Source organism: Prosopis cineraria, unplaced genomic scaffold (genome assembly GCF_029017545.1).
Source record: "Prosopis cineraria cultivar Desert tree isolate PC_DT_omini unplaced genomic scaffold, ASM2901754v1 PC3, whole genome shotgun sequence".
In the NCBI taxonomy this organism is placed as follows: domain Eukaryota; kingdom Viridiplantae; phylum Streptophyta; class Magnoliopsida; order Fabales; family Fabaceae; genus Prosopis; species Prosopis cineraria.
Window position 1 is genome coordinate 13,117,753 of NW_026555334.1, and position 25,281 is coordinate 13,143,033.

At 32.5% G+C, this 25,281-nt stretch overlaps 3 protein-coding genes across 9 annotated transcripts; 2 read left to right on the top strand and 1 right to left on the bottom strand.

Moving 5' to 3' along the window:
* Positions 1-1,484: 1,484 nt before the first annotated feature.
* LOC129306163 (non-classical arabinogalactan protein 31-like) lies at positions 1,485-3,520 on the top strand. Its single transcript, XM_054946571.1, has 2 exons — positions 1,485-2,243; positions 2,963-3,520. The coding sequence occupies exons 1-2, from the start codon at positions 1,562-1,564 to the stop codon at positions 3,259-3,261; spliced, it is 981 nt and encodes a 326-aa protein (XP_054802546.1). The 5' UTR covers positions 1,485-1,561; the 3' UTR covers positions 3,262-3,520.
* Positions 3,521-8,290: 4,770 nt separating this feature from the next.
* On the top strand, positions 8,291-11,825 carry LOC129306164 (VQ motif-containing protein 4-like). 7 transcript variants are annotated; one of them, XM_054946573.1, is made up of 3 exons: positions 8,291-9,141; positions 11,268-11,349; positions 11,434-11,825. In XM_054946573.1, the coding sequence occupies exons 1-2, from the start codon at positions 8,475-8,477 to the stop codon at positions 11,297-11,299; spliced, it is 699 nt and encodes a 232-aa protein (XP_054802548.1). In that variant the 5' UTR covers positions 8,291-8,474; the 3' UTR covers positions 11,300-11,349; positions 11,434-11,825. The 7 variants fall into 7 exon arrangements, with proteins under 7 accessions (XP_054802548.1, XP_054802547.1, XP_054802550.1 ...); XM_054946572.1 differs by having other exon boundaries at positions 11,437-11,825; XM_054946575.1 differs by having other exon boundaries at positions 11,272-11,349.
* A 2,373-nt stretch (positions 11,826-14,198) lies between these two features.
* On the bottom strand, positions 14,199-14,740 carry LOC129304842 (protein RALF-like 19). Its single transcript, XM_054944665.1, has one exon. The coding sequence runs from the start codon at positions 14,667-14,669 to the stop codon at positions 14,322-14,324; it is 348 nt and encodes a 115-aa protein (XP_054800640.1). The 5' UTR covers positions 14,670-14,740; the 3' UTR covers positions 14,199-14,321.
* Positions 14,741-25,281: the final 10,541 nt, after the last annotated feature.

Genomic DNA, 25,281 nt, shown 5'->3' on the forward strand with positions numbered 1-25,281 from the left:
AGTTATATGAATAGTAACATATAATTAAAAATTATGGCAACAAAAGTCAAAAATGTCAAAAATAACGCATCAAACCTCTAGTGCTTGTATCAAGTAATTCGGGTTTGATCCAACTTAACATTAGAACTCGGGTTATAGTCTTTATAAAGAAGTGTTGTCAAGTTATCAATCCAATTAGTTTGAATTAAAGATTTGGGAAATCAAAACAAAAATAAACAAATAACACACCGCAAAAAAAAAAAATCTACAAGGCTCTTTATGTGGTTTACGCAAAAAAAAAGAGAAAAAATATTAATGAAGGATTTCTAAAAAAATTAACAACGATTTGAATAGATTGAATACTTATTGAAACAATAATTTTACTTATTAATTATTAATATTTACTTATTAGTAATTCTTTTATAAAATTAAATTGCTTTCAGGATTATTTACATATTCTCTCAATAAGTGGTCTTACAACGCAATACATTCATACATACATATATACACACAAATACATACATATAGACACGCACACACACATGTAAATATATATATATATATATATATATATATTTTTTTTGTGAGAGGGCACTGCTTGTCTACTTTCTTGCAATGATTAATGTCCGGCAAAGCTTATCCCTAACGACCACTTTCCTTAGCCATTTGCAAAAGCCGCACCCCAGCTTTTTTTTTTTTTTTGGTAGTATTAAACTTAAACAAGAAAATTAATTATTTCTTCAAAATTTTAAGTGATTATTTTTATTTGGAATTTATATGAAATTCTTCCTTCCTTTCAATCAAAATTTTAGGATGCAATTTTTTATTTTAATCTTTCATATGCACATATGAAATTTAATAATTTAATGATTGAAAATATACATCTTTAATTCCATACTTTAAAATTTAACTTCAGACTTACGAACGTAAAAGTTAAACATGTCATTCCCATAGTCCCATACTGCAATATCTTATAGCCATAATACTTGTCATGCACACGAAATTAATTGGGAACGATAAAGGCTTCTAAATAATTTGTATTAGCAGGAAGAGGCCAAATCCCAAACTTAACGCAGTTTTATTTTTGTTGTTGTTAAAAATCTATTAAATAAAATATAATTGTCAAACAGTCAAACTTAACTTTAAAATTTGTTCTAATCAGTAAAAGATTAAAAATGTGCAAAAGTTCAAATTTCAAAACTACCATATATAATATGATTCTATTAAAACAATGTGAAATAAGTTAAACAAGCAAATTACAATAATTTTGCTTTTGCTAAAAAAATATAACAATTTGAGTTAGATTTCATAAATTAATAAATAATCTATCATTAATTTAAAAAGCAGGCGCAATTCTCTTTTAAATAATTTTTCTATCTGGAATAGAAAAATTATTTTTTAATTTTTTTTAAAAAATTACAAAATTTAGAAGTGGGAGAGTTAATTTTTCAAGGCGGTTTAGTTGCTAACTTGGCTATAAATGAGCACCTAAATCCACAAAGGAACATCGTCAGTCCCCTTCTCTCAGCCTTGCCTTCCTCCTCTGCTTTGTTTCTCTGCCTGTGAGAGGGCACACCCACAGATGGCGTCAAGCTTGCTTCTTGTTCTTCTTCTCTCTCTAACCTCCTCCTTCTCTGTCTTCTCCGAGGAGCTTGACTCTCTTCCTCCCTCTTATCCTCATCCTCACCCTCCCTCTCCGGCACCCGCCCCCGCCCCCCACGGCCACCACCACCACCACCACCACCACCCTCCCACTCCTACCCCTGCTCACCCCCATTACCCTCCTCCTCCTTCTCCGGCTCCGGTCAAGCCCCCCACCAACCATTACCCTCCTACTCCGGCTCCGATCAAGCCCCCAACACACCATTACCCTCCTACCCCGGCTCCGATGAAGCCTCCCACCCACCATTACCCTCCTACTCCGGCTCCGGTTAAGCCTCCCACCCACTATTACCCTCCTACTCCGGCTCCGATGAAACCTCCCACTCACCATTACCCTCCTACTCCGGCTCCGATGAAACCTCCCACTCACCATTACCCTCCTACTCCGACTCCGATGAAACCTCCCACTCACCATTACCCTCCTACTCCGGCCCCGGCTCCGGTGAAACCCCCCACTCACCATTACCCTCCTACCCCTGCTCCTCATGTTCCTCCTCATCATCCCTTCCCCAGAAGCTTTGTCGCTGTCCAGGGTGTTGTTTACTGTAAGTCCTGCAAGTATGCTGGTGTTGACACTCTCCTCGGAGCCACTCCTGCTCTCGGTATTTCCCTTTCTTTCTTTCTTTCTTTTTTAATTCACATTGTTCATAATCTGTATACCTGTAACCTACCATTTTCACTTCTGTGCACCTATACAAGCTGCCTTCTAACTTCGTATGTACTTTTACCTGCATTTTTGTGTTTGTTGCTCTCGTTTAGTTACTCCTTTCCCAAATTGATCGCCATGTATACTGCATTATACTTCATTCATTCATCTTTGTTTTCCTTTGCTGGTAAACATTACTCCTATCTGCTACCATGTACTGAGATTTACAATTTTCTTTCACTTTCTATGTCTGTTAAGTGGTTGATTAAATCTCTAACAGAGGAGCAAGTTACATTTATCCGGAGATTAAATAAAGTGAAACTAGATTTGACCATTTCTAGACCTTAGCTTTTGGTATATTTTTTGTAAAGTAAGTGCAAAGACAATGAGAGTGAGTGAATGAGTGAGAGGAGTGGTAGCTAAAGTCATAGTACATAGGTGCAGGCTAAAGTTTGCTGTTTCAGCTAACCCAGAAAATAAAGTAGCCATATCCTTTTCTCAAAGCTGAAAATTTGTTGAGAAAATGAGGACAAGGAGACAAGGAATGATGGCATTGATTGCGGGCTCCGGGACCATCAGTACTCGAGGACTATAATAAAACTAACGTTGCGTAGCGGGTACTATGATGATGATCTGCTAAACGACAACTGACGTACTGTCGTTTTGAAATTGCAGGAGCCGTTGTGAAGCTGCAGTGCAACAACAGCAGGTACCCTCTGTCGGAAACGGCGAAGAGCGACAAGAATGGCTACTACTACCTGGAGGCTCCGAAGACCATCACCACCTTCGGAGTTCACACGTGTAAGGTGTTCCTGGTCTCTTCGCCGTCTGCCACGTGTCAGAAGCCGTCCAACCTCCACGGAGGCATTGTCGGCGCAGCCCTCAAACCAGAGAAGCCCTTCGTGTCCAACAAGCTTCCTTTCGTTCTCTACACTGTTGCGCCTCTGGCTTTCGAGCCCAAATGCCCGCGTTAAGAAGATGCACAGAGAATATAAATTAATATAATTTAATTTCTGGATGTGAAGATGAACTACTGTAATAGCTGTTGTACGTTGCCTTTTTTTTGGGGTTCATCGTTGGTGTTTTTGTTTTCTCCCACTTTCTAGTGTTCTGTGAGAATAGATTTGCGTCTGATTATGCCCCTGAAGTTGTGTAATGGTGTAGCTTCTGTGCCTATGCTTGAGTCACACAATAAGATTTATGATATAATGGATTGTGCTCTTGCATATTTTACACTGCCTTGTTGATCCATTTCCATTTTCTTTCTTTCTCTGAAGAACGCCCCTAAGTTTAGTATCTGGTGTAGCCATTAGGACAACCTCAAAGATAATTTACACTGTTCATAAGATGTCGGTCGTCCAAGATAAAAGACACGGTAATCACTTGGAAATAGAGAAGTGCCTTGCTTAAAAAAGAAGAAGAAGAAGAAGAAAATTAATGTTTCCGGACATGTTTGTTTTGTATTTTTAAAAATAAAAAATTTTAAAACTTATTTGAATAAGTATTTTTAATTTAAATGTTTTTAAAACTTTTTTTATTTTTTAAAAATAAAAAAAATAGAAACCGTTCTTTTAGTTTTATTTTTCTTATTTTCAAAATAACTTTTATTTTAATTATTAAAAATTACAGTTATCTTAATTTTTATCATAAATTATCATCATTAACAACCTATAATTATCACTATTAGTCTATTTTTTAAAACTAACATAACCAAACAGAATATGTATTTTGTTTTGTTTTGTTTTGAAAGTTTAAAACCATATTCTAAACAATTTTTAAAAACAAAAAATAAGAATAGAAACCAACAAGCTCTTAGTTTTTAATTTTGACTGAGATTTAATCTTTCAACTATGGCTTAGTATAATTCAGGTTTTAAACTTTAAACCTCAGTCACCTAAAAATCAAAGCTGAGAGTCATGATTGAGTTGTTCGACATGGGGGAAAATTTTGAATCAACATCATTTTAGCCACATTAGATAATGATTCAGCATGGGGAGAAATAATGGAAACATGCCTCAGATTAAGGATTTTCAGCAAAGTTCAGGACTGTTGAAAAAGTAAATCGAAAGAACTTTTTTTCGTGCTTAAGGAAATCGAGGAGAAGAGGCTTGTTGTGGATTCTTCTCAGCATCTATTGCGTCTTTTTCTGGGTATAGTGTCTTCTTCAAGGAAAAAACAAAAGGTTAAATGAGGAATTTTGTTTTTTTGATATAAAAAGTAATCTTATAAATGCGGTCAGTAATTAATTCTTATCCTCCTTAATGTAAACATTTTTTTAATGTTACTACCCTTCTTGTAGGGAGAGAATTGAAGTAATTATAATATAATGATTAATTATGTAAATTTTAAAAATTTATATTGTTGTTTTAAAAATATAAAATAAAATATTATTATTAAATTTTATTATTATGTGTGATATTATTTTAAATTGTTTTATAATATGAGATGGAGGGAGCCGTAATTAGATGGTAAAAGTGAATGATGATTATTATGTTGGGGTCCAAGGGGCCATGAATTTACATTTGGTGTGCATGTGATTATGTGAAGTAATGATTAGTTGGATTATAATGAAGGAGAGAGAATGCTTATGGTTTCCAAAAAGATGAGAAAGAAAGTGGCGGAATGGAGGTGTAAATGCTCGCTCTTTCACTCATATTTTCGCTCTCAATATATTTTGTCAGAATCAAATAAAAAATTTAAATTTTATTAATTTTATTTTAAAATTTAATCAATTTTTACATTTACCTTTAATAGATATTCTTAAACTTCATTATTAATATTTTTATTTAAAATATTTAATATGAAAAAAATAAAAAAGAGTATTAAAAATTAATAAATGTTTTATAAATAGGGTTAAATTTTTTTTTTATAGTTATCCTATAAATAGGATAAGAGGAATATGTGACTTTGGGTCAAGGGCTAAAGTGGTAAAAGCAGAAAGGTCAAAATGTGTAGTAATAATTGAGATATATAAGCAAAGACCTTGAGACCTTTTGTGGACATATTCTCTGGGGCTTTGGATCCCTCAATCCTTCACTATTCCTGTCATGGGAATATTTTTCATGTCTCCTCAGTCCTCCCCCAATTCTGGTAATTTCCACCAACGCCTTATTTTTGGTATAGGAGAATTTAATCCACATAAATTCAGTTAATTGAAAATATCAAATTTTTCTATTCATTAATTTTTTTATTTGACTAAACTTGGAGCCGTCCACTGTAGCAAAATAAAAGCTACTTCATAGTCAGGACTCAGTACAAGATTTCCAAAGCCTTCAAGGGGCTTGTTGAAATCATTAATCCCGGGCCTGTAAAAATACATTCTGGCCCAAATAAATAAACAATGGGTATTACCCGCAAAGCCCATTGAGGCTTAGAGGCCTCAGCTCATTCTGTACAAATATTTATGACTCATGAGTCTTCTTGTTTTTTTTTTTAATCAAGATGATCGTAAAATGTACTTCTTCTATTTGAAATTATAAAATTTTTTTTAGACAAAATCTCAAATATTAATAAATCTTATTAAATATACTTAATAATTTTTTTTGTTTAAAATAAAAATATAAGCTTTTAAAAATATCATTCATTTAATAACCTTAAACCTACACTTAGTTGATATTAAATAGAGGGAGAAAAAGTAATATTAAAATATATATATTTAATTATTTTTAAAATATCTTATATTTTGAGACAAAAATTTCTTCCCAAAAGTGCTTTATAATTTGTGACGGAAAGAGTAATTAGTAAGGTTAATTACAATTTTTCATTTTAGAAAAGACAATTTGTGCAGTGAACATTCAAGTGAGTTCTTGGTTTTATGTTGTTATCCGAACTTCCAGGGGTGACTGCATATTTGGTGTGTATTTATTTATAACTGAGTTGCTTCATTAATTTCTGCCACACCAACTCTTCCTACCAATTTCTTCTGTTCTTCAATATTATAATTTCCAAACTTAAATTCCTCATGTCCCAACAAGATCATTTGACACCCCAAAAAAATTAGGGAAAAAAAAAACAGAATAATGAATATTAAGTCCCTACTTCATTCCAGAGTTGGGAACGGGTAGTTGTGAAATAGAAAGGAGACAGTGAATGATGAGAAGACGATCAAGGGGCGTCAATTCATTGGGAATAAAATAATCAAACGTGACGAGTGGCTGCATCAACCGCTGTCCAATCCATAAATTTGATTTATTCTCTATTCCATCTCGTGTTATCACACAATATTATAAAATTGATAGCTGAAGTTGTAAATCTCTATAACTGATAGACTTGGTTTGAATGACCAAAAAACTTTGTTAACATTGATTGGCATTTGAAGGAACTTAACTATTATTCTTCCTTTTTTAAGCTTTGATTCTTTTCCATCGGGAGAGAGAGAATTGGATTCACCATTCATCTCTGTTTCTTTTTTTTTTTTAAATATTTCATTGGTGCATGCTTTCTTAGCTTAGGATCCTGACATTGGGGTTTCAAGTACCTTCTTTTCTTTTTGTGGGCATCCGAGTGGTTGACTTTGGAAAAGTTAAGTCACATTAGTTTGACAACATTGTCCCGATTCCTCAACATCATTGGTCATTTGGTTATACCTGGTCTTCCCATTCAATGACTGGTTAATAGATTCAATTTACTGGCATCCACTAAGTAAAAAAAAAAAAAAAGACTCTTCAACGACGTTTCTCTCATCTCAAGTTTCATGTGTTTGATTTTTTTTGATAGTTTATTGCTTCCAAGATAAATTTGATTTTAGAATTTTTGTTCTCTAAAGAGTAATATTAATTTAAATGCATAGAGTTGGTTGATTTCGCCGATGATAGTCAACCGTTAAGTATAACAGGCAGTTATCTGCAATGGAAACTGTGGCATCCGAAAAGTCAAACGGGAACTTTCTACGCTACCGCAGGAAAAATTCTCTGCAATTTAAGGATAGATTCTTAGCGTGGTTCTTTGCTAAATTTTTTCCAATAAGAAAATGCAGTTTAAAAGAAAATCATATCTATTAAATTTTGCTACTATTTATGAGCTGCTAGGTTAGTGAAAACACATTATATATTCTTCCTAATCTTATTTCAAAGGGAGAGAAAAGTGAAATAAATAATTTTAAAAATTTATTAAGAGAGATAGATGAAAGCTAAAGAGAATATTTATAAAAATTATTGATCAAGATCTTTTAATTAACAATATTTTAAAAATTTAATAAATAATATAATATAATAACATTATCTAATCAATATAACCGACCTTTGTTATTGTTGTTGTTGCTTTTTTATTTTATTTTATTCATAAATCACTTTCTAACACGTTTAACATAAATAAAAAATTTTAAACATTATTAACTTTACTTAAAAATTTAATAATTTTTTAAATTTTTTTATTAAATAGGTACTTTAAAAATAAAATCTTTTAATATTTAATAACTTTTTTATTGTTTAATAAAATAGATAAAAAATGATCTTAGCAACTGTAAATATGACTAAAACAAACTCGTAAATAAGAGCAAAAGAGGAAAGGTGAGTAATTGATTGATGATTCATTGATTGGGATCAAAAAAAAGAAAATTGGCAACGTGATGGTGAGAGTGGGATGGGAAATATGAAATCCATGGAAAGGGTGAGAGGGACTAGCACTGTAGGAAAGAGGTGATGCTACATGACACAGACAATAATTTAATCACACTGCAACAAAATAAATATTTGGTAATATAATGAATAGTTTAAATAGAATGAATAGTTGTGATCAATAGTATAAAAAAGGAGAAGATACATGGTTATAAAAAACGGCGAGAGGTGGTTGCTTGGGAGCTGAAATCAAAGATCGGAGAAACGCGAAGGAAAAGAAGTGAAAGGCAAAATAGGATATTAGTGTAGTCAGAATAATGATGGCGCCTCTGCTACTGCAAGTCAATGCCTCTTATTAATCTCTTGTTGACGCTTTCCCTCCCCCGTGGCCCCCACCATTCTCCTCCTCCTCTTCCCTCCCCCACCCTCCCCTCCCCACGCGTCTTCCCCACCCCTCTATTTTCCCTTTCCATTCTCCAGCGCGTGACATTGCTCACCGTAAACAAAGACACACACCAAGGTCTGGTCTTTGCCACATTTCTCACCAAAACACGCACCAAGTAGCAAACTCTCTTCTCCTCATCATCTTCGTCTTGTGCTCTCTCAACCCTCAGCTCTCAACTCAATCATCCATGGCTTCTGTATCTCCCAGGCACCAAGAGAACACTAATGCCAACCCCTCTTCTCCTTTCGTCACTTCTCCCCCCGTCGCCGGCAACGGAGTCCAGCCCCACCAAGTTGCCCCTCCGAAGCCCATCACCAGATCCGAATCCGCCGCCCCTTATCCCACTACCTTCGTCCAGGCCAATACCTCCTCCTTCAAGCAGGTTGTCCAAATGCTCACCGGATCCTCCGACACCGTCAAGCACGCCTCCGCTTCCAAGCCCGCCTCCGATTCCAAGACCCACATCCCCCCGATCAAATCCATCCCCAAGAAGCAGCAGCAGCAGCAGCAATCCGGCTTAGAGCTCTACAAGCGCAGGAAATCCCTCAAGAATCTCAACATCAGCCCCTTGATTCCTTCTTTCGGGTCCGGATTTTCGCCCCGAAAGCCCGACATCCTCTCCCCCAGCATCCTTGACTTTCCGTCCCTCGTCCTCAGCCCCGTCACGCCGCTCCTCCCCGACCCCTTTGATCGCTCCGCCCCCGGGACCGGAAGCCCTGGCTTGGATAGGGAGGCGGAGGAGAGAGCCATCAAAGAGAAGGGTTTTTTCTTGCATCCTTCGCCGGGGACCACTCCCAGGGATGCCGAGCCTCGATTACTGTCTCTGTTCCCGACCACATCTCCCAGAGCTTCAGGTTCTTCATCATCTTCTTGATTCAATTTTTTTGGGGTGCAAGATTATCATATATATATATATAGATGAACGGGCATTGGATAGGAGGAGGAGGAGGAGGAGGAAGAGGAGGAGGGATGACATTTGTAATAACGGAGGAATTAATGTTTTGCTTCGTCCATTGTTTGTATAATAGTAACTTTTTTGTTCTGGTCAATAAAACTCTCTTGTGAATTAGAAGGAAGGTTGGTCAATGGTTAGTTAGTTACCACATTTACTGGGTTTCCTTTACAGTCAAATTCTTCAGTTACTACTTACTACTATTTCGTCATGGCCTGATGGGCATTAATAATTGACCCAATAAGGAATTTATTGAAGTTGATAAACTAGCTATTTAGATGTGAAGAATAAATGCAGAGAGTGGAGAGGGTGGGTGAGAAAAGAAAAAAGAGGTATTGGATTGGAAGAAGATGAATGGAGTTGGTGAGAAGCATTGTAAAATGAAGGAATCTAGAGGAGAGACTTTGATGTGTTTCAGATTAATCTCAGAACGTGAGAGAGAGAGAGAGAGAGAGACCCAGGCATGCATCCAGCTGGGTTGGACGCCATTTCTAGGTATTTACCTTGTTCTTGTTGGAGCAACCTTTTTGGTTTCACTATTTTGGTTTTGTTCTCTGCGAGATTCCCTTCGTAATACTTCCCATAAAAAAGTTGATATTTACCGTCTCTCAGAAATCCCAATGGTGAGAGCTGTTATATTGCAATATTTATTTATTTCTTTGTAATGGAAGTTATGAAAGGCCATACATACATATGGACCAGGGGTCTCTCCCTTTTTTTTTTTCATTCCTTTCTCTCCACTTCTCCCATCATCATCATTCAAATTTTTTTATTAAATAATTTTTTTAAATAAAAAAATTAATGAATGGTGGAGATGGGGAAGTGGAGGGAAATGGAGGAAAAGGAAGTGGAGAGACCCCACTTCCCATATTTAGTTGAGTCAAAATGATCTTCCTCCTTTGGCTATCTCTTTTTTAATTCGCTTTATCCGTATATTCAATTTAAGATGTGGGATCATTGTCTTGATGGTTGAGAAACAATTTCCCTTCCATGACTCATCCATAACCTTGGGCGGTAAAGAATTGAGGGGCCGTAAAAATAAGTAAAAACAAGAAGAAATATAATAGGGTATGCAATGACTGAGTTTTTTTTTTTTAATTTTTTGGGGTGAAATATAAAATAATAATGGTTAATTTGACTGAAGGAGGACCAAAAGCCCTTTTAAGATGGTAAAGTGAAGGTGGGGGACACTGGTGGGGCATGTGATGCTGAAAGATAAGAAAATATTGAAGCCATTCTGCGAACCAGTCAGAAAGACATTGTTTTTGGGATGATCATCTTCGCTTCTTGCTGTTTGTCTATTTGTGAATCAGGATGACGATTGTTTCAGGAATTTTTTTTCAGTCCCATTTCACACTTCATTTCTTTTTCTCATTTCAACTTTTTCACCCACCCACCGCTATGATTATGAGCATCCTCCAAAATTTTTTTGGCCAATATCCCTAAAACAGTGCTTTGATTTTTTTTTTTCTTTTTGGACTTTTTTCCCCCCGATGGATCTATAAATTGCGGTTTACGGTGTTACTGTATACCAAAAAAAAAGAGTAGAAAAAAAATCTAAGTCTTATTTTTCTTCCGTTTTCGCTTCTTCCAAGAGTGTATGTGCGGACATACACGTAAAGATAAAATTCGAAATGAGCACATACGTGAAAAGTGAGGGTGGCACCTATTGAGGAAAAAATGGTAGAAAATCGGTTGAGATGGTTTGGGCATGTACAAAGAAGACCAAGGGAGGCACCAGTGAGAAGAGTGGAACATATAACTTTGAGTCCGATTAAGAGAGGTAGAGGAAGGCCTAAGAGAACACTCTTGGAAGTTGTTGAACGTGATCTCTTAATTAATAATATTTCTAAAAGCTTAATAAATGATAGAGCACAATGGCGTCTTGCAATCCATGTAGCCGACCCCACCTAGTGGGATAAAGGCTTGTTGTTGTTGTTGTTGTTGTTGTTTACTTTGGTATCATTTGAATCCTTGAACTTGTTTGTTTGTTTCAATATCTTGTTAATAATTTGACTTCTGTTTTAGTTAGTCGCCAGCTCTCAATTGGATCAAATTAGATGACAACGAAAACAACATTCAAAACTAAACGTTGATGGATTAATTCATGGTATATAAATTCATTTAAGCACTAAAGCGAAGAATCAACTCCATTTTTTAATAAAAAATACATTTTTTTTTGTTTTGAAAAAAGCAGGGTGATGGTGGGTGATTACATTAATGGGGAAATTGAAATAGAAAGGAGAACATGTGCCATGTTCTGAATCCTACTGGCATGAAGATGCCCCATTTCAAAGGTCGTCTTCTTCTTCTCTCTCTCTCTATCAGCGTTTGGAGGAAATAGACGAGAGAGAGAGGGAAAGTGTGTGTGTCTCGCAAGTGGTGGGTTTTCATTTGGAAACGAACAAGAATTTTTATCATTATTCATATCTATGATGATTCCTTTGTGATTTTCTTTCACATGGCTTTGATATTTCTATTATTTTATTTCTTATTTGATTTGACCACACATCCATCATGTCATATTTGACTATCTCTCTTTGAATTCTTGAACGCTGCCATTATTACTTCCTTATTGCTTCTTAAGTTTCTTTGTTTTCCTTTTATTAATGTCGTTGTTTTGGTTCCCCGATTTGTCGTCTTCTTTCTCGCCGATTAGGCATTCAGTCGCCAACTCGCAATGCCTCAATTGATCTATCCCCGTTATTATAATTTATTTCATTTTTTTCATCCTGAACAATTATTTGGTGCTCCATCCTTCTAAAATCTTTCTCCTCCACTTAAAAAATATAAAGAATTTTTAATCATATTTTACCAACAATAAATTTATTGCTTATTTTTCAATTAGTTTTTATCTTTTTATATTTATTATTTTTTAAGGTGTTTTATTTTAAAATAGATATAAAGTAATTTATGCAATAGGTACACTTTTAAAAAAAGATAATAATTATACTTTAAAAGATTACAAATGTGTTACATTTTTTAATATTCTAACTTCTCAAAAAATACTTTATATTTTTAATAGAAGGAGTAACATATTTGATACAAAATTATACACCTATATACCAATAAAACTTAATAAAGATACTTTAAAAAGTTATTACTTTTAAAATAAAAATATAAACTTTAAAAATATTATTCATTTAATTTAATTTTAAATATACAATTATTTCAATTTCCTTTCCTTTTGAAGAGTAATATTAAAAAAATGTTTATCATTAAAGTCTTATTATTATCAAATTATTTTATATTTTAAAATAATGAAACACCTTCAAAATTGTGATGGAGTACTTTTCTGCACTCTCTTTGAAATATAATAAAAAAATCGAATTATTGATCTAAATAGTTGATTTTGTAACTTTGGGATGAATTATCTATTTTTTTAAAATTGTTTCATTGTCAATCCAACTATTTTTTCAAGTCAAAATGATTAAAATTTATTAGGTAATAAAAGTTGGTGTGATGTATGGTGTATTCAAGGTTCAAACCTTCAAGCAATGATGAAAAAATAATATATTTTTAATATACATTCTATAAAATATTTAAACAACACACATTGCTTATCGGAAGAATCGAGAAATCCAGAAAGGGTCTCTTTTTTATCGTGAATTTTATCGTCGGATCAAATGCGACCTTTGAAAATCGGCTGGTGTCTTAACGTAAATTAAAAAACACTGAAATTTAAATTCCAATCAAGCCAAGCGCAGAGACTTTAGCTTGAGTTAATATATAATATTCCCTTCAATTATATTTATAAGATACAGATGCCTCTGAAAATTAATTTTTAATTTAAAATATAAGATATCATATAATAATTAAATTATTATTTTTAATTTTATCCCTGTTTGATTAGTATAAAAATATTTAATATAATTATATTATTATTTAAAATTAAGAACAAAAATAAAAGTACATCTTTAAAAAAAATAATTTTTTTAATATTAAAAAAATTAATTTTTTTAAAATATATGAAATGATTGAAAGTGTGAGTATATAACAAAATGCTTTTTGGCTTTTATGATGAGTGACAGTCTTTGAGTCTTGAAGCGATCAATGGCACAATTTAGACGAAAATGCAGCAACGCTTTCCCAATTATTATTATTATTATTATTATTTAAAAATCGTTTAGTATTGCTAATGATTGATATATATATATATATATATATATAGATGGACAGACAGACAGACAGACAATAGAATTTTATGTTAATCACCGGTGCCAAAGACGTACGTGATTAATTAAGAGACAATTTATTAACCAACAGTTTGGCAAAATTGCTATCACGAACTCACATTTACTTAACGCAACGATGATATTATAATATTCACAATATAGCATTAATTAGTACTCTATAATAATAGAGAGTGGCTTTAAATCGATTAAACAAAATATCTAACTTTGATTTACGACATAATATAAACCGTTTTGTTTGGCAAGATAGAAGGAAAAGAAATGAAAGAGAGATCAATGACACTTTCTCAAACAATGAAATCCAAAGTCCAAACACAAAAGTTGAAGAACTTTGTCAACAAATAAAGCTTTTTTTTTTTTTTTTTTACTTTTTGGATCTTTCCAACTTCATTTTCTGAATTTTTAATGAGCCTGTTCTTAATTTTTTTTCTTTACCTTTTCTTTTTTCTTTTTTGCTAATTCACGAACTCGTGCTTGAAATCCTCCTCATGAGTCCGCCATTGCCGACAAGTAATTTACTCTTAACATTTCAACGACCTCATGAGTCATGCACATGCACAATATATATTTAATATCATTAAATTTACATATATGTAAAATAAGATCACTCATGACATAATCGTGAAGATTGAACCCCGACCAATACATACATCGTTGGTGGATTCAATTTGTATATCCCAATTCATTCATTCATTCATTGTTTTTCTCTGTGAAAATTAAAAAAAAAAAACAGGAACAAAGAAGCAGCATCGAGCAACAAGTAAGGTGAAGTGAATGAATAATACAATTTCATTGCATTATTAGTACACGAAGCACAGAATTATGATAAACATGGTCTGGTCTTGTGAAGTGAGTGATTGGGTGATGGTGGTGGAGAGGAATAAAGATATCAGTCAGTTTGTCGGGCACAGTGGGTGATGGCAGTGCAACCTCGGCGATAAGGGTTTGCATTGCCTCTCCGGTTGCAATCATAGTACGATCGTCCTCGTCGACCACATGGGACTTGGTTGGCCTTCAAAGCATCGTAGCTTATGAACCTTCGTTCAACCAAGCTCCGATGGCTCCAACCTGACTCCATCATCATCTCTTCCTCGTCACTTACCCTGTCACCCACCAGCTGACCGTCAATGGAAAAGTCCTTCCAATCCGGCGAGACGGCTTCGGTCGCCGTCGTGATTGCCATCAAGGTGACTGCCACCACCGCGACCAGCACCGCAAACCTAGGCTTCAACTCCATTGTGTTTCAGTTAGCCCCTGTCCTTGCACCTTGGGGAGGGTGAAGGGGGATTTAACAATTATATATATGAAGCTGTGTTTCGTGCAATAAAGGGGGAAGCCATGGGGGCTTTTAAGTTCCTTCGTTGGGTTGCTTGTGATTTTACGAGAATTTAGGGGATAATCTCGTTTCTTCCTTCATTTGTTTTCCTCTTTTAGTTATAATGTGCTGTTTCCAGAATGCTTGGACGTGGTTGATTTCTTCATTTCCTTAACTGTCAATAACTGACTTCCTTCATTGTGGGTTGTCTTCTCTATTCTCGGCAATTTCAGTTAATTTAGGTTGAGTGGTTTCAGTTAATGAAGAAATGTTAAGCATATCGTAATCTCTTCATACCAAATTACTGTTATAACCAACAAAAATTTATTTTTTTAATGAACAAAATTTTTAATACGGCAATGGTAACTTCCCCTCCATGCTTGTGTGTAAAGGGGAGCGCTTATGTTCAGGGTGGAGTGTGGACACGGGCTTAGCCATGTGCCTTTATCCTTTCTTTCCACTCGTGTTATTTCAAAACAAGTACTTGTATCCTCCTCCCCTTACAATTTCGGCTTGCAAAAGATTTTTTTTTTTTTTCACACTGTTTTGGGACCATGTCGCTTTCTATTTTCAAAAATTATTTTCTATTTTTAAAACTAAAATTTAAAAACTCGTTTTGATAAGTTTTTTAAAATTAATTGTTATCAAAACTATTCTTATTTTTTGTTTTTAAAATAAAAAATGGAAACATCTTAAAATTATTTTCATTTTATTTTATAATTTTAAAAAACACATTACATTTAATTATTAAAAAAATATGATTAGTTTGATCAATTTTCATCATAAACCAAAATAAAGTTTCTATATAAGGAATATATTATTGACGAACATAGAGCCTGAGACAATTACAGCCTTAAATAGCTATGGGACAAACCCTAGAATACAAGAAAGTTAGACACATGTATACAAAGTAAGGAAAAAAGAATTGTAAACCTAAGGCCCACTACTACATAATTATCTAAATTTGACATCATATATTTAACAATTATATATCAAAAGTGACGGATAAAAAAGATATTATATACTTAACGGTTATTTCAAAATAACCGTCAAGTATTTAAACTTGTACTTGGCAGTTATATGACAATACATCAAATATATATTTTATCTTAATTTATGTTGGAGGTAGATATATTTGACACTTGTTTAAAGATAATTGTCCAGATTCTTTCATATTCTTTTTCCTCTTCACATTTCTAACTTTCAAACCCCTTGAAACCTATATTTTGTCACTCCAATGACCAAAACATGCATAGAATTTTGCACTTGTTCCATTGTTAGTTTTGGATTTTTGGAATCAATTGTGCTCGTGGAAGTGGGTTCATTGCTCAAGTAGTTGCCATTTCTCCATTTTTGGCATCTTCTCTTATTCTTGAGGTTGGTTCTTGCTTTTCCAATCAATAATCCTCATTTTGAGTTTGTGGGTTATTAATCTTGATTTACATACACAATGGGTTGTTTAAATGTTGATTATTTTGTCTCTCTATTGGTGTTCTTGTTAGTGGTTTCTCTTCTTGATGGTGCTTGTTTTGTAATTGAATGATTAATTTATATTTTTTTATTATTTGAATTGTCAATTTTTACATTTTTAGTATTTGAATTGATTGAAAATTGGCTTATGTTATAATAGTTTTGAGATTTTAAGTTGATATATATATATATATATATATAGTGTTTGATGTGTATTATATGATTTTCATTAAAACTTGGCTTCTTAGTGATATTGTTATTATTGTTGTTGGATCATATATAATCTTTGTTGTTGATAATATGGTTTTTCTAAGGGCATAAAGCCCGGGTAATATTCATTTTTTAAGTCATTATACTGTTAAATTTTTTGAAATTGTTGTTGGGTATAAGTTGATGTGATTGTTGTTACTGCTCTTGCTATTATTGTCATTTGGATTAATAAAGAGAGGGCATAAAGCTTAAGAAACTTTCTTTTTTAAGCGTTATACTATCAAAATTATTTCAATGACTAGCATTAAAAATTAGTTATTTGTTTTAAATAATATTAAAGAGGAAATGGGCAAACAAGTGGTTAGTGATTCATTGACTGATTGAACCTTTGTATCTAACTCTCTCGATATCTAGGAATAATCAAATTCACTAATCACATTTCCTTCTTAATCTTTTTAGGAATTATGGATAAAGAATAGATGTCTACCAATCATCTATCTAAGGCATATTAGAATGGGGTGTCAGACTTCGTTAAATTTATAGTTAAGCAAGCGTACGAACTTGTTAGAATTGTTTGGTGTAATATCCTGAATTCTTAATTTGAATGCTAATTAAGGGTAAATTGGTAAAATTAGTAGATTAATTGAATAATAAGGATTTTGGATAGTAAATTGATATTTTGGCTTGTTTTACTATTGAATGATTAGGATTGAGTTAAGAATAGTGGTTTAGAGTGAATCGTGTGAGCTACAATGAGAGTTTTCTTACTATACCATGCATTATAGCATATGCTACATGCATCGTGGCGCATGGCATAGGAATTTGAGTTTTAAGGATGTAGTTAGTTCGTGAAATTAGAAAGGAGAAAAAGAGAAAACATGAGAGAGGCGGAGAAGTAGTGGTTTTGTGTTTGGGTAAAGAAATTCGCAGTGCTAGGAGTTAGTTTTGACCAATCGCTTATCGAATAAGTTTCATACTTTCCTTGATAGGGGATGCGAAAGTAGAATCATGCTAATTTAGGGATAAAACCCTAAAACACAATAAAAATACAAGAACAAAAAGAAATGGATGAAATTTATGAAGAAAATAAAGAAAGAAATGAATAAACAAGGGGATAATGATTAAGGAAAAGATCTTTTAGAGCACTTACCTTTAGGAATCTCAACTTTTTAAGACACTATAAGAATTGATTAAGTTTTTAGTCATGTCTATTTCTCATAAGAAATGTCACCACAAAGCACTAAGGCTTATAAGGGTTATAAACTTTAAAATAAATAATTTTATTCAATTTCTCTTCTTATTTACAAGAGAGAACACGCTTAATATATATAAGCTCATAAAGAAGACAATTTCTTAAAATTAAAACTTGAATTTTGTAATACTAAAAGGAGGATGAAAATAATATAAAATAAAAAAGAAAATATTCAGTCATATAATTTAAGAGATGTGATCCTAAAATTATGAGATTATAAAACTTAGAAAATAATGTAATTAATTTTAATCTTTAACTAGACTCAAAATAGGACTGGTCTTACTCTTTAAGAAAGGGACTTAAGTCAAAGGACTATCAAATTAGGAAACAATTGAGGAGAAAATCAAGGGATCATAAGGACTCAAAATCACACCACCCTTGACTTCTTCACTTGGGTTTCATGCCTCCTTGCTTTTAAGAGACTCTGTTTGTAGTCTTTCCTTGCATTGGGCTAGGGTTTTCTGCTTTTGGGCTTGACTGTTCATTGATTTAAATCTTAAGAATATTATACATGCCTAGATACTCTCCTTTAGGCTTGAGAGACGTGCCCCAGTGCTCTTCAAGCTCTTGGACTTCTTGCACAAGACTGAACAAGGCTTGCTTCATGGTTTTAGCTTGAGCTCTGTCATTGGGCCTCCAATATGTTATAAAGGGTTCTTAAGTATGTTGGATTGGAAGTTTTGGGCTCCTTATTCCTTTCCTTAGGCTCTTTTCACGCCACCATGCTCATGCTTGCCATCCTCAAACTCTCTAAGCTTGCTTGCCATCTCATTAGTACCATGGGGTCTATCATTCCTTCCCAGTTGGAAAAGATTCATCATTGAATCTACAAAATCATATAAAGATTAATTAGAAACATTGACAAATTAATCTTGTAAGCATTATCATTAAGTCTTTCCAAAAATTAGAAAGGTCTATCTCCTCGAGCTTGAAGTTTGGATTTCTTTTGATTAGAAAATTTTTCTTTCTTCAAATGTAACTAAACTTAATCTCTAAACTCAAAGATCACATGTCTCCTACTTTATTAGCTTGCTTGGTACATTGCTCATTCTTTTTCTCTTTGCTTGCTATAACTTTAGCATGTAGGTCTTGTACCAACTTAGCTTTTCTCTTGCCATTTGTATTAGTAGGCTTAGAAAAATGTAAAGGTAAAACATCAGTAAGAGACAATGGATTGAAACCATAAATAATTTCAAATAATGGTGCATAAGAAGTAGAAGAATGAATAGCGATATTATAAGAAAATTCAATATGAGACATGTAACATCCCAATTTAAATTTTATTAGTTAATTTAGGTTAATAGAAATTTTAAAAAATATTTAGATGTAAAAAATATAATAATAATAATTGCCATTATTATTGTTATTAAAAAAGGAGAGAAAGAATTAAAAAAAGAAATATAGGAAGTGGAGCTATGTTCATTTTTGTGTGTAAGTTTATAGATACTAATTAAAAATAAAGAAAAGGTAAGAAGTGGGAGAGAGAAAGTGGGGCCTGCATCTTTTGTTAAAACCACACACTTCCTTTTTCATTTTCCCTTTACTTCCATTTGCTATTTGTTTGTGACAGAGGAGCGAAAATAAAATAGAGTGTGTGCGAGATGATAAGGATTATTTGATCCAAAGCTCTATGATAGGATATTTTGTGTGAGGTTTCAAGCTTTTCAAGAATAAATAAGTTGTAACCCTCCCCTTATATCAAAATTATATAATGAGAGAATTAAGATAATCACCACTCAATTAGAGAAAATTGTATTCAAATATTTTTTTTGAAAAACTTGGGCCCAAGACTCAATTTTCAAAATCATCAAAATTATTAATGTATTAGAGCAATACATAGCTACATGTGGTACATACATCACGACATGTGGTACAGAGCCACAAGCAGCTCTTCTCTATACCATGCATTGTGGTGTGATGTGCAATGCACTGTGGTGTATATGACAGTCTTTGCTACTGTCATTTGATGGTTCATAGGCTGAAATTTTGGCGTGTTTCGTTTTCACATGTGATGTCCGATCGAGTGATTTAAATGCCCACACAAAACTTATTTCATAAGCTAATTAATGAGATAAGTTTGGAACATGATTCGAAGGTCCGAACAAAATTTGGGCACCCGGGGTGTAAAAAAAGTCACTTTTTCTAAAAATTTAACTCACCCAAGCATTTAAATCATCATATTATCTTATTATACCATTCTAAATCTTAAACTAAGTCCAAAAGGACCTAACACACTTGATTGATCACATTTTATAACAAATATACACACAAATTAGAATTTGACTGTTCAATAGTCCATTTCCCATATCATAAAATTACACCGAACATATTAGTTTGGTCATATTTCTATAATTTCACTATAATTCCCATGTCTTCTCATTCTTAACACATGCACCATAAGTTCACAACTAAATCTTAGCCTTTGTTATTGATTTCACCACATATGCACATGTATAGGCTAAGATTTACCAAAATTCACAATAATTCTCAATAATCACAACCTTAAACATACATGCAAATCTTATGGCAACTTATATATACAATATCCATAGTAAATTTGAGTTCATTACACAAAATTAAGAATTTTCACAGCAATAGCATAACTATGCCGGTTCTGACTCTTTCCCCTTGCTACTTGAACATGTAAAAATGCAACCACGGGATGAGGAGGTAAAAATCTTGGTAGTAGAATAACTTTTTATTATTAACTATCACATGCAATTATAAGCAAGGATTATATAATATAAATTGAAACATAGCATATAACAAGGATCTTACTTCAAATCAATATATCACTACCATATTTCACCATTTATCACTACTAATATAGTATATAGTATGATCACTACCATTCAAACCTCCAAATCACCCCGACTTGAAATCATAGGCTTACCCATGATCAATGTACATATTCCTTAGCCCAAGCATACCTTTAGTGGTAAGAAAACTAGGCTAAAAGTTTTTTTTATTTCACTTTCGAATTATGGTTCCCCTATCACACACAATAGGTTATCTTTGACTCCAACACTACATCATATTGTTACTAAGGAGTTCAAGTCTTTAACATCGCACTTTAATTGGTACTAAGGAGATAATCTCCACACCACACTTTGAAAGATACTAAAGAGATACAATTCTCTAACACTGCACCTTGTCGGGCATTAAGGAGATATGCCATATGGTCTTTCGCTACTTTTCCCTATGGGTTAACTTTCACTTCTATGATCATACTTTCATACAAACCACATCTCCACATGTATATAAAACTATATATATATATATATATATATTCTCAATCATGCAATTCATAAAATCACTTCCTTTAGAAACCAATTTCATGCATAAAAACTTATTTGACAAATATGCTTGTTATAAAATATTTTTCATGCATTAATATTCATAGTCTCAAATAGTTATAAAAGATAATCACATAGAGAAAGTTATTTTAACTTTTCTGTCATAAGAAAATTACCTATAGACTTTCAATTACCACTAAAATTCTCTACAAGCTTTATTTCTCAACTTACATGCGAAACACGCCAATCTACACATAATTGACATTATTAGTCAATTGATCCATTGATCAAAAATACTTAATTGTCAATTTAGGCTATAATGAGCCATTCATTCCTTTTTAGTTAGCCATTCTAGGTTCATTATCACTCAATGATCACTTTCCATTACTTTTAACAATCCCATTTCACTTCCATACAGTTTTCACCCCATTTTCCCTTTGACTTAGGGCTAAATGGAGCTTAAAGCTTTAAAAACTCTATCGTTCAACTTCAAACCAGTTATAAAACTTTAATTTAACTCACGAGAATATTTTTATTACTATAGGATAAGAAACTAACTCGTTAAATTTCCTCAATTCAATTTCTCTTCAACTTATTCTAAGAGAAATTATAGTAGAATCGAAGATAGGGGCAATACAGAGATTACCCGATAAGTTACTGATTGAAAATGTCTTTCAATGGTCCAAACTTTCTTGCTTTATCAAACCTCTACTTTTTCTCTTCTGCCCTCACGTTTTCTTTTTAGTTCCCTTCTAACATCCAAGCTAAATCATGACTTATTAAGTTATTTTTTGTGCCATGCGCAGTAGTGCAGGAAGCTTATGCCATGGCACATGGCACAATGAGGAAAATTCTCACTACGCTCACACACTTTGTTATGAGATGTGATCACCTCACCTGTATTTATTTATTTAACATTTCAATGAGTCAAATTATTAAGTAATCATCCAAATATTTAATCCTTTATGAATCACTAATTCACTCCTAATCAGAAGCTAATTGCAGGATTAGAAATAAATGTTCTAAAAATTTTTCTTAGTCATCCTTTCTCTTTAGTTTCTAATTTTGTGATAGTGAAAAATCTTGGGTTTGGAAGAGAGATAAATTTATGATGAATAAATGTAATAGTTGAGATTGTTAGTAGTATAATAAATGTTCTAGAGTTTAAATTTATTGATGGAATTTGAATTTAAGGCTTATGAGTTAAACTCTAGACTTTGATGGGTAGATTTTTGTTAAATAAAAAAACATATATTGATTTGTTGAGGTTTAAATAATTTTTTAGGGTGAGAAATAGATTATTATGCTATAGAATGATGATTCTAGGCTTGAGACTAAACTTAAAATTTTTAGGCCTGAATTTATAAAATAAAAAAAAAATTTTGATAATAAAAATTGATCTAGAGGTTAATTTTAGCTTATTAGTATTTATTGATGACTAAAAGAGGAGTTAGAAATTCTACTTGGGGATACTAACTCTAGATTTGTATTAATAATAGGATTAAAAATTATGTTCTATTCTCTAATTTTATTATTAGAGTTATTTTATTAGTTTCAATAATTGAAACTAATATTTATAAATAATAAATTCTTTGTACATTGTGTTGTTGGTGAAGATTGTAATAGAAGAGAAATTGTAAGGAATGATTTATTAGAAAAGTCACGAGGTAACCATGCTTTTAATTTGTGATTAGTGTTGTTTCATGTTGGTGTGATTATTGAGAAAATTATTAATTATTGTTGAGAAATTATTTTGTTATGTTTAAAGAAAAATTGTGAAATTGTGAAAATACATTTTGAAGTATTTTTTCCACTTGGAATGTCATATTGTAATATTATTAAAAATAAAAAAATTGTAAATATTGTAATATTGTATAATTATATAATGTTGATATGAATTTATTTGATTATTATGGGAGGTGTTGGGAGACTTGCTATTGTTATTGTATTTATGTGCCACATAGTACGCCCCTATTGGAGGCTCAATAGTGACTTGTAAGGGCTCGAACTAATTTATCTTTGGTTGAGTAATCTAGCACTGAGTGAGGGCTACGGCAAAGTTAATGGGGGGAGATAATGATGGTTGTTTGTCATGCATTACAATATCTCATAGTTTTTTTAGTATTATATGATTGGTGTTTCCCTATTTAGCAAGCAACATTTAACTGTTTGTACCATTATCATAAATTAGCATTAGTTACTGGGACTTTTGAGTTATGGTTAATAATTTTCAGGAGAAGAGCCAAGTGTGTGGCATTTGGAGAAGCCCTTAAGGATCAGTGGTGTGGAACTGCTTCCTCTCTCTGGGTTTGGATTTATGATTTCTATTTTGCATTATTGCCAATTTTAGGGCTCTGTTATTTATTGAACATATGGATTCATAGGTGCAATCGTGCCTCTTTAAATAGTTTTTGCATGTTATATATTTTGGGATGACTGTAAATATTCATTGTTGATAAATATTTTTGTATTTATTAAGGCATTGATGATACTTGATAATATTAGATGTTTTGAAAAAAGGTATGTGATTAGGCCATGTGTTTTGGCTTGTTTGTTGAGTTCGATCAATTGGTCTATCTATGATGTTGGCTTTGGTTTGTAATTGTATGGAGCATAAGGATGGGAGAATCGTATTTTAGCCTAAATGGTATGTGGAAATAGAGCTTGGAATTCGGGTGGGCCAGGCCCGAATAGGCTTGACTCCTTGAGAAGCTCGAATAGCTAAGCTCAGCTCAAATTCTCTCGAGCTTCAGGCAGCTCGAATACTCGAATTTATAATTTTAAAATTATTTTTAATTAATTTTTTCACTTTAAAATTAATTATTTTATTTAATAAAAAATATAAAATATATTTTTTGATACTTAAATGATGTATAGTACTTAAATATATGGTATTTTAGTATAAAATAACCTACAACTTAATTAATTAATTAATATTTATCATATTTAATATATTTTATAAAAATAAAATATTTTTGTTCGGGTATTTGGGCCAAGTCCAAACTCGATTGGGCTTGGCCCGAATTTTCTCACGCCTATTTGGGCTACCCGAATAGGCCCGAACATAAAAAAGTTATACCTTTTTTAAGTCTGGCCCTAACTTTTTTCGGGTGGGTTCGGGCTAGCCCGTCAGGTTCAACTCAAATTATCGGCTCTATATGGAAGGATAATTTTATAATGATATTGTGTTGAGTAAACTAAAGCCAAATTTCAGATGAATTTATGTTGATTTTCTCTATATAAATTGTGTTAGGTGGATGTGACTCAACTATAATTGTATATGTGTATGAGTAATAACAAAAATTATTTTTGTGTTATTTGAAAAGGTTACCAAGTGGTTATAAGATTTTAAAATGTGTAACTATTTTTATTTTTTCTATTATATTTTATTTATCATGTTTTCAATGTTAAATGGGATTATGTGGGCCTTTCACACTTGTCTTTATTTTATAAATGCTTGGGATCACAAATTTTTGACATAATAATTTAAGGAGTTGATTTATGTTTACCATGGTAGACACTTTTCTACCATGGTTGTGATAATAATTTGAAAAAAGAATGTAGGGTATTACAAGATAAACAATTCATCTAATTCTTCAAATTCTTTTGAATTATCGCTCTTAGTAGTGTAGTCATAGTTTTGTTGACTACCTCCATTTGACCATCAGTTTGTGAATGGGCAGTTGTGGAGAAAAGTAACTTACTCCCCAATTTATGCCATAGGGTATGCCATAAATGACTAAGAAACTTTACATTTCTGTTATTTGCAATTGTTTTAGGTAAACCATGCAAATGAACAATCTTCTTAAACAATAAGTCAACAATGTTAATAGCATTATTAGTATTAGCACAAGCAATAAAGTGTTCCATCTTAGAGAATCTATCAACAATAACAAATATGTAATCTTTACTTGCAGAAGATTTAAACAATTCAATTATAAAATCCATAGAGATATGTTTCCAAGGGTAAGAGAGGATAGGTAAAGAAGAGTAAAGTCCATGAGATTGGACCGTAAATTTTTCCTGTCTACATTTAATGTATTTATTACAAATAAATATGACATCTTTCATTATATGAGGCTAAAAGAAATGATTAGACAAATAGCCAAAATTTTCTCTGCACTAAAGTGTCCTATCAAACCACCATTATGTTCTTCCTTAGTAATCAACTCCTACATAGAACAAATAGGAATGCACAATTTATTTTTCTTAAAAAAATCCATCAAATCTAAAAAAATCACTGGATCTATGACTTTCACAAGATTTTCAAAATTAGAATTAGATTTATAAAGATTTTTTAGGATCT

Bases quoted from the DNA above. Each gene is read 5' to 3' on its own strand.
- LOC129306163 (XM_054946571.1), top strand. From the start codon at position 1,562: ATGGCGTCAAGCTTGCTTCTTGTTCTTCTTCTCTCTCTAACCTCCTCC. The intron at 2,244-2,962 runs GTATTTCCCTTT...TTGAAATTGCAG, and splicing joins CGGAGCCACTCCTGCTCTCG to GAGCCGTTGTGAAGCTGCAG.
- LOC129306164 (XM_054946573.1), top strand. From the start codon at position 8,475: ATGGCTTCTGTATCTCCCAGGCACCAAGAGAACACTAATGCCAACCCC. The intron at 9,142-11,267 runs GTTCTTCATCAT...CTTCTGTTTTAG, and splicing joins CACATCTCCCAGAGCTTCAG to TTAGTCGCCAGCTCTCAATT.
- LOC129304842 (XM_054944665.1), bottom strand. From the start codon at position 14,669: ATGGAGTTGAAGCCTAGGTTTGCGGTGCTGGTCGCGGTGGTGGCAGTC.